The following is a 13,884-nucleotide window of genomic DNA, read 5'->3' on the forward strand; positions in this document are numbered from 1 at the left end:
AAACTTATAAATCTCCCGACACTCGCTAGTCGTAGGGAGATGCTTGGAATAATATTTCTTGTAAAACTCATGAAAAAAAAAACTCAGTCTGTAACCCATCTCTCTTATCTGATATTAATTTTAACGTTCCCGCTCGCTCCACCAGGCAGTTTAGACCCTTTAATTTAATTCTTAATTTTGGCTGTTGAAATTTTTGTTTCTGTAGCTCCGCAGCTTAAGATTGCAACGCTTAAAACTCTCTTCCCTTTTATGACTCGGCTAATGACCGCTCGTTCGCGGATTGCGCCCCTCGCGTTAGTTGGCGGGAGGAGGGTAATCGTTGGGTATTATTATTACTTGTATCACCCTTAAGTTCTTACCACAAATCAACAGCAGTGACTCTGCATTGAATTTTAATGTAGTCACTTCTCATGGTAGAAATATAGCCACTGCTTTGACTATACCCAATACATGCGTTACGAGAAAATTATTAGTTGTTTGAGGTCAACATATTTTTGTAATTGCTAATGAACGTTTTTGTTTCCTTTCCAGAATGTATGGCATCGATCGATTTTTCAAAATCGTTTTTGTAGGGCTATTCGCATATTATCTACTGAAGTGGACTGGCATTTTGGCATTGTTTTCGGGCAACGCACATTGATAATAAAATACATATATGTATACCTACTTTTGGTGTACTTAAGTGTTTCATCTTTCTTGCCAATTACAGAAAAATCCAACTACCTCAAATAATTGTTATTAYTATTACAGTTAGTCAATGTATATTTCTTATTTGTTATTACTGATTGGAAATAAAAAGAAATTATTGGCGTTTTCTTTGAAGGCGCGTGTTTTAATAAAACTATCGTTGTCTTATAATGTATTTCTATATCGATTTGCTATACAAATTTCCAATTTGTTAAGTGAAATAAAAAAAATGTATCAAAAATATTATACTAGTTTTAGAATTTGGGGGTCCCGTAGTGAGTATGATGTGTCCTTATATACAACTTGTTTATTTTTATTTGGAGTTATTGCAATAACAACCCTCAAAGCTATATTTTCGGTTCGTTATAACTTATAACTATGAGACTACATGAAGACCGTAAATATATAATCTATGCTTTGAAATAATTTACTTCATCTCATTTGTTGCTAATATGTTCACGTTGTATTTTAAACTTAGTTAAGAAGAAGAAGCACATTTGATTATTATTTTAAAACTTATGAAAAAAGAGGATACTTTTTATTAATTATTAAAAGTAAATGTCGCCTAAAGCGCATCAAAATCCCCGACGAAAAAACTGAATTCGGTATTAGAAAATATGTGGAACAATAATATTTATACTTACTTCAACGTGCTAAAAATCTGTGCAATGTGTGTCGACTTAACTTCTGTATCGTCGACGAAGTAGTTACTAAGTACTCCATTCAATAAACTTTTATATTTGATTAAGTTTTTTAAATCAAAAGAAAAGTAATTTTTTTATTTGTTATGTGTGCCATTCGCAATAGTAAAACTGTCATAAAATATGCCAAACAGAACTTGGTAGCAATGAGATATATGCATACTCATTCGTACAAATTCAAGTATATGTATAATTTTATTGGTGCTTTTGTATGTAAGCGCCCAAAATATCGAGCAGAAAAATGGTGAATCAAAAGCAGTTTTTATTATTTTGCGAATTTTATATATTTATAAGAAACTAGCTGACTAAATGTATCATTTAAGTTTTTTTTTTTTTTCAATGCAACGCAGCTTGATAAAGAACATTTTAGCTGGCGGTGTGTGCCAAAAACTTCTAGCGACTATCCTTGTGCCTCCTCAAAGAATTTAGAAATTCCACTGGATAGTTCACGGCGTCGTGTTAATTGTCAGGACGATCGTTCGATTTGTATGAGCGCAAGTCTCTCGGAATTAGACTTTGAATCTTCCAGTTTAAGTCAACAACATCGGTATTTTTGGCAGCTAAAAGGGATCGTAGTTGCGATAATTTGGCCAATGTCCGAACATTCGTGATGAGTTCATCTTTCGTGAACTGATAAAGGGAAGATGGAATTGGTATCAAACGACCGGAAGTATTTTTAGCCAAAACGATGTAAAATGTCTTCGGCAATGTCATTTTTGTTCGTATCGCATAATTAACGCGGATTTGAAGGCTGATATGTGCGAACTTTATTTTCTTTCCTCTGATTAACATTTTTCAGCAATTGTAATTGCTGACTTTCTTCTCCAAAACTTGCACACACCGTACCATTCACAGTTCGCGATGACTCAAATAAAGTTGAACTGCGTACATTAATCAATAGAAACCGAAAGTCGAAACAATCTCCGTTTTTGGGGTGGATTGTGTAAATTCGTCCTAATGCATTAGTTGATAACACATCTGGATGTCAAACTACTAGTTGGCCTTGCTTTCTGCCTAACTATTTCTTCGACGATGCATCCCAGGTATAATATCAAGGTATTTCCGAATAGAGCAATGTTCTCCGAAACGGAACACTGACGAAAGTTGGGAAAAAAATCGTAAATGTTAATTTTGTTGCTTTCGGTGTTTCCACTCCATTCTCCAAATTAACTGCGAGACTAGAAAGCGCTTTATTGCAGTTCACATGTCGACCGTATCGTTAAAGACCAATAACTGCCATGGTGCTTCCTTTGGTGACGTAATTACAAACGTATTTTATGGGTTACACCAAACTACAAAACTCAACATTCATATGAATTTTGAATGTGAATTAGACAATAACGGTGAATATAGTACGATCCATGTGTTGTCAAGTTCGATATTTATTTGGATCTTTCTCTGCATCAGGAATTTCCGCAGAAAATATTTCATCAATCATGGTGTAACCACCATCCACCATCCAAAGGAAAATGTGTGCGTGTGGCTAAATTCTCTTTTGCCACTCAACAGAGTACATATAGCATTCAACAGCATCACATAAACATTGCTTCAAGATAAAGTCCATCAAACATAGTAACTGTTGTTTGAAAAGTCGTGCTGTGACTTCGTGACGATCGCTTGCTGATTGACCACGATACATAATTCCGCACGTATGTCACCGCATCCTGGGAGAACTTCTTGTCTTGCTTTGCCTTGGGCTGCCATACGTGGCTGGCAGAACGCGGACCGATATTAGAGCGACCTGTTCGGAATTGATAACTTTGCGTGAAACACACGTAAAGTTTTCACTGAATAAGTTTCAATAGTTTTTCTATTGAATAGCCGGATTAAAAAGCAAGCGACCGAAAATGAAGATTAAAAATAATTTACAAACAAAAATATTGAAAAACAAAACTAACAAAAATTGATAAAAAAAATTGATGGAAAAAAGTTACTTTTTGGAACTATTCAATTTTCCGACTTTTCCTCATGAAAAGTATAAGATATTTTTGTTTCTAAACCTTCCCCGATCCACAGCGAATAACCTCTGAAAATTTCATCAAGATTGGTGCAGCCGTTCTCTTAGCGTTACTAACAAGCAAACATTCATTCGTTTGTATGGGAAAAATAACAGGGCTGGTTTTAGAGATTTTCCGGCAGGTATTCGAATTTTTCGTGCCGTAAAAACAATCCTTGAACTTCAACGAACATTTAAAAAAAAATTGGCAAAACTATTCCAGGCGTTGTTGAGTTATTTGCTTAGCAACACATTTCGCGACTCATCTTAATATATAAGATAATTTATTATTTTATGTGTTTGATCTCAAAATTTTAAATTATTATTACTTGCTGAGTGTTATTTTTATAGAAAAGATTTATGATATCCAAATCGTGTCTTTGATATAATATAAAAAAGCTATATTAGCTAATATCTTTTTATCTAAAAAATATATATGTATATAAGTATGTAAATATAATTTTGTTTACCAAGTAAGTCACGACAAAAAGCGTGTTTTGTTAGCTTAATATACCTATAAAAGGGATCAACTACCTAAATCTACTACTGACATCATATTGCCCCAAACTGATAACTTTCGAATGAAGTATATAACACATAAACAAATGCGTAAATAATTATTAAATTAATTTGCTTTTATTATATATGTACCAAAGAAAATGGAAAATGTTGTGCTTAAATGAGTTAAGCCTCCCCCCACTCCACTCGAGAAAAACTGGCGCACCCTAAGGAAGAACTCACAATACACCACATCCGATAGCACCATACACTTTCATCACCACGAAACACTAACGCAACTCACCACACCTGTACCCACTCAACAAAAAGGATGGACATCGGGATGGGAGACACATTCGCACGTCAACATTCGTCACATACACTTCATTATTCACTATTCGCCAGCATACTACATATATAATTCTTCACATTACAGCGCACATCAACTCTCCGCCTACAACACCCGTCCCGCGCGCGAAAGTAAGCTTTTCGGCAACAGCAATCTGGCGCACTATCGATATACGCATGTTTATATTGATTACTCAAATAATTTAAACATTTAATCATCATAAAACATCATAAACAGTTGTAAAAATATTAAGACTTTCTTAATAAACTTTCTTAAAAAAATTAACCATTTAAAAGGGGTAAAAATAGAGATACATACATATTTTATAAAAAAAAAAGTTGCAATAATAGCAAAAAATCGTCCGAACGATACGACACTACAAAGGAGTGGTCTTGGAATTCAATAATTTTTTTCGAACCATAAAGTTTATGCTCTAAACAAAGCTCTTTTAAAAACCCCAGACTGACAATTAATTATATTTACAACAATAATCAGGCGTATGTTATATATGTTTTATACTTAAGTCATAAGAAATTTCCATTTTTTGTCTTTAAATAATACTAATAAATCAATAATACTTTTACGAACAGTGACGCCTGCTGTGCAAGAACCTTTTCCGGGTTGGGTGGATAATCTAAATGGGCCCACTGGTGTAATGATCGGAGCTGGAAAAGGAGTAATACGCTCAATGCTATGCAATGGTGAATTGAAATCGGAGATCATGCCAATTGATATGGCCATAAACGGTTTAATTCTGTTACCATATCGTTTCAATATTATGGAAAAGAGGTAGTCGAATTTGAAACTAATATTTCTGTAGTAAAAGGAAAAAATTTAGTATATATTTTAAACACATAAGCGTCAAATGCTATATTTGTATTTTTGCGATTTCTTATTCCCACCAGATAAACGTTTAAGCTCTTTGCATTGCTTCTAAAGTGCGGAATTTTACATGTGTAAGAAATTTATATTAGCAGCGGAATTTTACATGTTTAAGAAATTTATATTAGCAGTGTGACACAACTGCTAAATGTTGCAAATATGTTTATGTAATACATTAAATAAATCACTAATGACTTTTATTTAATCTTAGTATAGAAATTTTCCTTCCTGATTCCTTCTTACAAATATCTTTCTAGGAAAATTTTCTTAAAAGTGTCTCAAACTTCTTTAGTATTGTTATAATTCGCTTATTTTCATTAAGCTGTGCACTTATAATTTAGGTTTCGCTTTACGTCAGGCATTTGCTTTGACAGAAGAGATCAAAGCTTGCTTTTGTCTGAGTACGTTCAGCGAAACGCAACAAATAGAACCAAAATGTTTACAACTCTCATCATTTTACGGTTCATTCTGGCACACCATTTGTTTTCTTCGATTTGTTGTTAAAGTATGATCAAAAAAGCCTGAAAAGTTTTATGTGAAAAGACATGTAGCCTTCATTATTAAAAACGTTAACCAAAAACATCTTTAGAAACACAAGTTAATTCATTATATTCTTCTTGTCTACATTGTCAGAACCAAAGTGAGGGTAGATATTTTCCTAAAAGAAATTTTAGCCTAAGAAATCGTAATACTTCTTTCTAAAATATGTACATAATGTATTCATTTGCATTATCTAACACATATGTTTTGTCACTTAGGCCACAAAATATACCAGTCTATAACCTAACGGTACCCGAATCGAAAAAGCGCACTTGGAAATGGATTATGGATGTTGGACGTGATCTAGGTATAAAGTATCCATTTGAAGTTGGGCTTTGGTATCCAGACGGCAATATTACTACCAACAAGGTAATTTATACAATGAGAATTTTGCATGAATGATAAGATATGAAAAGAAGAGAAACAAGGGGAAGCAGTAGAGTAGATCATGCTTGATTTAAACTAAAAATGTTGTAGTTCAATTAATTACTTATTTGATTTGAACGATTTGACAAAAATTGCATCTATATTTGCAAGCCTTGATAGAAAAAAAATTACTTCCACCATGTTATAATGATAGAAACAAGATCGCGCCATCGTAAGGTAATGAATTTAAGAATGATTAGAGGCAGCACAGATAACTGTCAAGTGCCCTGAAAATTGTAAAACGTTTCTTTATGTTGACTCTTCTCATTCTTATTTTCTTATGACGCGCTTGTATTTTGTTACTCCTTCGTCACATCTGCCACAGTCTAAACCGAAAAAAGTAACAATAATCACTTAGCGAAATCTACATATATTCCTATCGTCCTCTTTGTAATACTTCCGCAGCATAAAATTATTATATCTCTATTTGTACAGATTTACCACTGGTTCTGCGTTATTATGTTCATGTGGTTGCCAGCTTATGCTGTGGATTTATTGTTAACCATTTTCGGCCAACGTCGTTTGTAAGTACAAGCTTAAAATATCAATAGTTAAAATATCAATAGTTTCTTTAAATGTATTGCAATGGTTTACTAAATGTCTGTCCACTAGCATGGTGCGTGTTCAGACACGGATTGCAACCGGCTTGGATATGCTGCAGTTTTTCACCACGCGCTACTGGGACTTCAAATCACAAAACTTTGAGCAAATCCAAGAGGTGTTAGACCCACGCGATAAACTAATGTAAGTGTTGCCCTCAAGTGTATGTACCTCAACTTATATTGTTGTAAATCGAAAAAGGTTTAAAATCGAAATGAATGACATCGATGACTATGATTATTTACGAGGGTGCATTCTCGGCGGACGTCAATATGTAATGAAAGAACCACTATCCTCATTGCCCCGGGCGAGGACGCAGATCAAAATGTAAGAATAAGAAATTACTTAAGTATGTTTATCATTTGTGTTTATATGGAAAAGTAGCTTAATTCGAATATGGAATTCCGAAGATGTAGACAAATTTGTTTAAGTTTTATCCAATAGGTTTCCATGTAAAAATTTAAGCCGAGAGGTAGATTCAAAGAACATCTTTTCAAAGTCAGTTTTGTTAAAACTAACTCAACTTAAGCTAATTTGCCACATAATCACAGATATACATATATTGTAACGGTACAATATATTATTTATTTTGTATGAAACATTTTTAACTTCTATTGCTTTTTCAAGGTTATACGTTTTGGATCGGGTTTGCAAATTTGCCTTTTTAGCTGGAATCTTCTACTGGTTGTGTTCAAAAATAAATTTCTTCGGATTCCTACGCTTCACTGCAATTGAAAATTTAAAATAAGCTTGCTATTGTTTTTATTGCGTTTTAAATATCATGTTCGTAATTATATGTACATATGTATATGGAATTATTTAATATTCCATTGCCACTGTAAATAGTTATATAGAATATAGCAGCTCAATGTCTTTAATAAATAAACAAGTTGGGTACTTTACCCATATTTTTGGTATCGAATGATTTGTACTGTATGTCAGGTACTCTCTCACTAACATAAATAACCATATTCGTACAAATAGTCCTAGGGACGGATCAGTGCCGGATTAAACTAGCGCTGGCCTATAGCAAATTCTGTCAAGGGGCCCTTGGTTTGCTATAGGTTCTCAAGTTTAGGGTACTAAATAAATGAAAATTGTTACAAATAAACTTTTCTGGATTTATTATAGGCAAATTTAGAGATAGATATATGACGACATTGACATAGTTCAGCGAATTAAAAGACAGCGGCTACGCTGGCTAGGTCATGTTCTCCGAATGGACGAAAAGACTCCAGCTCTGAAAGTATTCGACGCTGTATCTGCCGGGGGAAGCAGAGGAAGAGGAAGACCTCCACTCCCATGGAAGGACCAGGTGGAGAAGGACCTGGCTATGATTAAGAAGAAATTTTGAGATAATACTTTTAATATGGACTTCTTTAAGTAAGTCATGCTCTATATTCAACAAAGTGAGATGATTAGGACGTCCTTTGATCATCGTGTTCCCTAATTAATTTTAATTAATAATTATTAATGTTGAAATAGAACGTTCGCCACTGCAGTTAGTGATCATGAAAGATAAGCAAATTCGCAAAGCAATTACTAACTTTGGGAAACAGGATTCTAAAGAATTATTTAATAAGCGTTTATGTTATTGCTGTTTCAGAGGCTTCTGTTTCTTGCTGTCAATAACAGTGGCCACATCTGTTTTAGGGGTTTTTGGCTGTCAAAATACTTCAAAAACACTAGTAATTTTATGATATGCTTTCATACGTTTAGTTAAAGCAAACAGTACGTTATCAATCATGACAATAAAAACCTCAAATTCGAAACGTTGTACAGATGTTTGATTTTCAACAAAGTCGAGTGTAGTAGAGCCGCTGAAATGGGATGCATTTCGCTTGATTCGTAGTGATGTTTGTTTCTGGTATTCTTCACAGTAGGTCAGCTCTTTGACTCTTGCCTCAATATCTGAAAAAATGGATCGCATTGCTTGGACGTAGCCATATAACGACTCATAAAGGGCGTATCCCTATTTTAAGATCTTGATCAGACGACTGCAGACGACTTCGTTCCCCGTAATTGTCATTATTCCCGTTTCTAACTTATTCATCGTTGAAAATAGTACGTAAGCTCTATTACGGCAATCCGCTTCTTGATCCACGTTATTGAAAATGTCTTCCAATACTTGCCTAATAGTGATGAAACCACATACAAGTGCCTTCGTAGCATCAGCTCGGGCTGACCACCTAGTGTCCGATAACCATTTGAAAATCGGAATTTTCGAAGTAGAATCTTTAAGTGCGTTCGTAAGACGACCCCATCGATATTTAGAAGCGGAGGTTTTCAATGAAATCGATGAAAAGTAATGCTTCTGTACAGCAGTCTGCAGCGCACTTAGCAACCAAATTTAATGAATGTGCATGACAGGGAATTGGGGATTGTAAGCCGATATATTTCCCACTCGTGTTGCTGCCATTATAATAGCTTTGCCCACGACAATCTTTGATGTTAATGCCACTCTCACTCACGAAATCTAGTAAACTTTGAGCGAGTTGTTCAGTAGTATGACCTTCCATGTGCAAGAACTTAATGAATCTTTCAACTGTTCCAGATGGCAGAACATGACTTGAACACCTTGCTCTTAAGGTTGGACTGAACTAAAAAAATGTTTGCTGTGTAAAGAGGTCAGTGTCGGCTTGGAAAAAGAAATAACTAGAAAATTTTAATTGCTGTGTTTAATGATATAAAATAATGTTTTTTTTTTTTTATAATCACAAGAATATGGTTAAACAATTATTTTCAATAAAAATATTGTAAAAATTGAATAATTATACTTATTTTCTTTTGACGCCCATGAAGCATACAAAATCTAGAGATCGATAATGATTTTCTTTTTATTTTATTTTATGAAAATATTTATTTAATTAATAAAAATTCACAATAGTGGTATTCGGCAGAAATTTAACTTTATTTTGATATAAAAGTAATGGATATTAATAAAAAAATGAAAATCTTTACGCTTGAAGGGTAGAAATGTAACTAGTATAGATACTAGTCTAAATATGTCGATTATAATATTTATAATTCAACATTAGAGCATTAAAGTTAAGAAGTTCGCAAAATGCCTACTTATTTTTACGATTTCTTGTGACGAAATCGAGTTTTATATTTTCAGGTGGATGGTGGAAGTAAAGCATAGCCCAAGCGCTTCGCGTTTAAAGCATTCAAGGATATTTAGCGCTTCATAAAAATTTATATTTTTTTAATTACGGTCAGTTGGAGCGCGGGGCCCATAGCATTTGCTACTCTTGCTACGTGGCTAATCCGGCACTGGGATGGATAAAGAACTACGGCACTAAGGACGTATGGCTCTGAGCCATACTATATTAAATGAAACATTCTTACATTCAATTTATTGATAGTGTATCTCCGGAGGATGGAGTGATGTGTAGAAGTTTACGCAAGTGAGGAAAGTTCTCTGATCGCCATTCACTTGGGAGTAGCCAGAAACGATTATTTTACATATGGCTTAAGCATCTCATGACTTACGGTCTTTGACCAAGTATCCAGGGAAGGTGCCGCTGCCGAGCTATTTGATGTCCTCGCTAGAGTGAAGGTTGATATCACCGCTGTTCAATAAATGCGATGGACAGGACAAAGACTGAGACGAGTAGTTCCTTGTGGCATTTATTACAGTGGCCATATAAAGGAGCGCAAGTTTGGTGTGGGATTCGTCCGTCGCCGAGTACTATCATTCACTCCGGTGAATGAACGTCTAGCCACGATCCGCATCAAAGCGAGGTTCTTCAATATACTGCTGATTTGCGCCCACGCCCCGACGGAAGAGAAGGACGATGTGACCAAAAATGCCTTCTATGAGCGCTTGGAGCGCACCTATGAGAACTGCCCCCGCCACGATATCAAAATCGTGCTTGGCGGTTTTAACGCCAGAGTGGACATAGAAGGTATCTTTGGCAATACGGTCGGTAAATTCAGCCTAAATGATGAAAGGTTAATCGACTTCGCCGGAGCCTGCAATCAGGTTATGCGTAGTATTGAATTCCAGCATAAGAAATTTCATCAATCCACCTGGCTGTCTCCGCATCGAAAAAGCACCAACCAGATCGATCATGTTGTGATAGACGGAAGACACGTCTTCCGTGTTATAGATGATGCGCTCCTAGGTCCCAACATCGGCTCGGACCACTATCTTGTTGCAACCAAGATTACCACCCGCCTCTGTGCAGGAAAAAACGCACGCCATCAAACGCAAGGAAGGTTCGACGTCGAGAAGCTGCAATCACAACAGACAGCAGTACGATTTCTACTCGACTTGCACTCCTGCTCTCTGAGAGCACTCGTCAACAACAACAAGTATAAGGGAACTGAGGAACGGCATTTCAAGCACCTTACGTACAGCTGTAAACGAAACCATAATTTTTCGGAAAATGCAAAAGAACATCTGGTACGACGAGGACTGCCGTGTCGCAGCGGAGAGAAAACAGGCTGCCTACCTCGCAACGTTACGATCGATCACAACACGTGCGGGATGGGATAGATACCGAGAGTTGAAGAGGGAAGCGAAACGCATTTGCAGACAGAAAAAGAAAGAGGCCGAAAGTGCATGAGTATGAAGCTGGCCAACAGGGGTAATGCTCGAAAATTCTACAAAAAAATGCGGCGGCTAAAAGAAAGTTTCAAAACCGGAGCATACTCCTTTCGAACCCCCAGAGGTGGCAGTGGACGTACAACGCCAGGAGAAGACGAACCCGACTCCCCAATAGATGATGATGGAGCAGACGTTCCATTACCCGGCCATGAAGAAGTTCGAATAGCAATTTTCCGTCTAAAGAACAACAAAGCGGCGGGGGCCAATCCACAAAAAGGGAGACCCCACAATCTGCGCCAACTACCGTGAAATAAGCCTCCTCAATATCGCGTGTAAGGTTCTATCGAGCATATTGTGTGAAAGATTAAAACCCACCGTCAACAAACTGATTGGGCCTTATAAATGTGGCTTTAGACCTGGCAAATCAACAACCGACCAGATATTCACCATGGGCCAAATTTTGTAATGATCTATGTACCACATTTTTTATTTTATATGCCACCTTTTTTGCACTCACCGTATATTTATAGTATGTATCCAATTTGAGAAAAGGACTCCTTTACACTTTAATTGTTAATTTAACTTTCGAATTTATTTCCTCACAAAAAAACTTATAAAAATGTTTTAATTCTGAAAAAGATGTTCGCTAAAAAGGGAAAACTTTCGCCTCACAAAAAGTTACAAACTATTTTAATTTAAAGATGCTGTTCGCAAAATCGTGTGGATCGAACCGATTAGTAGAGCCAGGTTTTTGATCATGTTGTCTGTATTTTTAATACTTTGGTTTGGCGAAAGTTATAGGTGATGGTGTGTGCTGTTCTCTTGAGTGATGAGTGTGTGATGTCATTGTGTGAACCAATGTTGCATACATAGATGTGTGGGATGGTGTTGACGGGCAGATGTGGGAAGGCTGATACTGATTTAGCCATCCTGGCCCCCTCGGCAAATATTTAGCCTAGTAATTGCTATAGTTGTTACAGCGTAGCTACCACGTTGCTGAGACCGGTTAGATGGCGGGTTTGTGGCCYAGTACGGAGCCGCCGTGTTGCGTTGTGGTGGTGTCCCGGACGCGAGTCGTACTGAGGGATTATTGGCCATCGCGGTTGTGGTCGTTTGGAACGTCTTTTACCCCCGCAGTTGCGTGGGGCGGAGTGTCGCCCGGTCTCAGGGCTGGTGATGCGGCGTAGCATAGTATGGTGCGAAAGCATTTGGCATACATAACCGCACGTACACTCCTGTGTTGTGTGGATAGTCGACAGGCAACGCAGGCAATGGCCAAGGGTCCGGGCAAACACAGAGGACATGGGATGCGAGGTGGCTCATTCGGTAGCAACATCGGAGTTGCTCGGGTTGCACTGCGTGCAGCGGTTGACGGCGTTGTTGCCGTGATGGTTCGCTGCGCTGGTGTTGGGACAGCCCCAGGTTGTGGAACATGGACAGCAGAACGGATGGTTGGCATTGGTGCTGTTGCCGCATTGATATCCATATTTACCTATAGAAGAGGTTATTGTAATTATATATTTGTCAAATATATTGGTGAACTAATGTGGCCACATAGTGTGGCATGAGTGGATCGTCATGTGGATCGACCACATTTTGTTGGTTTGAGTAAATTATTTGTAGTATATTTTGCGGGTTTTTCTCGGTTTATGGTTTACGGTTTATATTTCTTTTTTTTCGACTATTGACAAAAGCATAGCTTATCGACCGGCCTGGTTGGTGTTCCAGTTTGCGGAGATCGACTACGCGAATATGGCCGTCGGAGCTGTAGTAAAGCTTCTCTATGCGGCCAAGCCGCCATTCGGGCGAGACAATCGACCAAGACACAATCTCCAAACTGAGGAGCTTTTTCTGGTGTTTTCCACCGGTATCTTCTGTGGAGGTCCTTTTAGTAATCTTCCTTCCATCGGCGACTGAATCCATGATGGAGAATTTTCCCATCTGTTTAATAAGGAGAGCGTCTCCATGCCTTTCCCAGGTGTAGCCATAATGGGCGCTCCTTTAAGAAAATGGCCGGAAGTAAGGGTAGTGAAGTCTAAAGGATTTTGCGAGAGAGCTTCGAGAAACCGTGAGTTGAGAACAGCTTCAATTCTAGTCAACAATCTCGTGAATTCTTCATAATTGAATTATAGTTATACAATATAGCCAGCTAGCTTCTTGAAATGAGTTTAGAAGCGTTTTACACCTGATTCCCATAAACAGCTCATATGAGGAGGGTTTGAGGGGATGAACTGCCAATTGATACCATGCGGAGCGTCAGGTGAGACTTGTTTCATGAAATCAACAAACTGTTTTTCTGTAGCTCGTTGTGCTCCGATAAATGTTTTGCCATTATCGGTCATTATTTTTTATGGAAAACGTCGTCCGACGAAGCGATCAAATGCAGCGAGAAAAGCCTCCGTCGTCAGATTAGTACATAGCTCAAGGTGTACTGCTTTTGTCGTGAAACAGAAAGCCACATAGCCTTTCATTAGGGCGGGACATCTTACCATGGACGCCTTTATCTGAAAAGGCCCAGCAAAATCGACACCTGTGGTCGTGAAGGGCAGGGCGAAATTGCAGCGCTCGGGTGGAAGTGCTGTCATAATCTGCGTTCGCATTTTCTCCTTATGCATAATGCAGGTCTTGCATTATTCGTGTCTAGAAATTGATT

General features: G+C 37.3%; 1 protein-coding gene across 2 annotated transcripts in view; it reads left to right on the forward strand.

Moving 5' to 3' along the window:
* Positions 1-7,441, forward strand: part of LOC108977117 (putative fatty acyl-CoA reductase CG5065) — a 34,647-nt gene extending 27,206 nt beyond the window's left edge. The window contains exons 4-9 of one of the 2 annotated variants that reach the window (XM_018946653.1): positions 4,822-5,020; positions 5,872-6,022; positions 6,515-6,603; positions 6,692-6,823; positions 6,881-7,006; positions 7,307-7,441. In XM_018946653.1, the coding sequence (XP_018802198.1) occupies positions 4,822-5,020; positions 5,872-6,022; positions 6,515-6,603; positions 6,692-6,823; positions 6,881-7,006; positions 7,307-7,427 (818 nt within the window). In that variant the 3' untranslated portion in view covers positions 7,428-7,441. Of the gene's footprint in view, positions 1-531; positions 845-4,821; positions 5,021-5,871; positions 6,023-6,514; positions 6,604-6,691; positions 6,824-6,880; positions 7,007-7,306 lie in introns of those variants that run through there. The other variant, XM_018946654.1, reaches the window with a different exon arrangement.
* The last annotated feature ends 6,443 nt before the right edge of the window (positions 7,442-13,884 follow it).

Source organism: Bactrocera latifrons, unplaced genomic scaffold (genome assembly GCF_001853355.1).
Source record: "Bactrocera latifrons isolate USDA-ARS-PBARC rearing strain unplaced genomic scaffold, ASM185335v1 scaffold_84, whole genome shotgun sequence".
NCBI classification, from domain to species: domain Eukaryota; kingdom Metazoa; phylum Arthropoda; class Insecta; order Diptera; family Tephritidae; genus Bactrocera; species Bactrocera latifrons.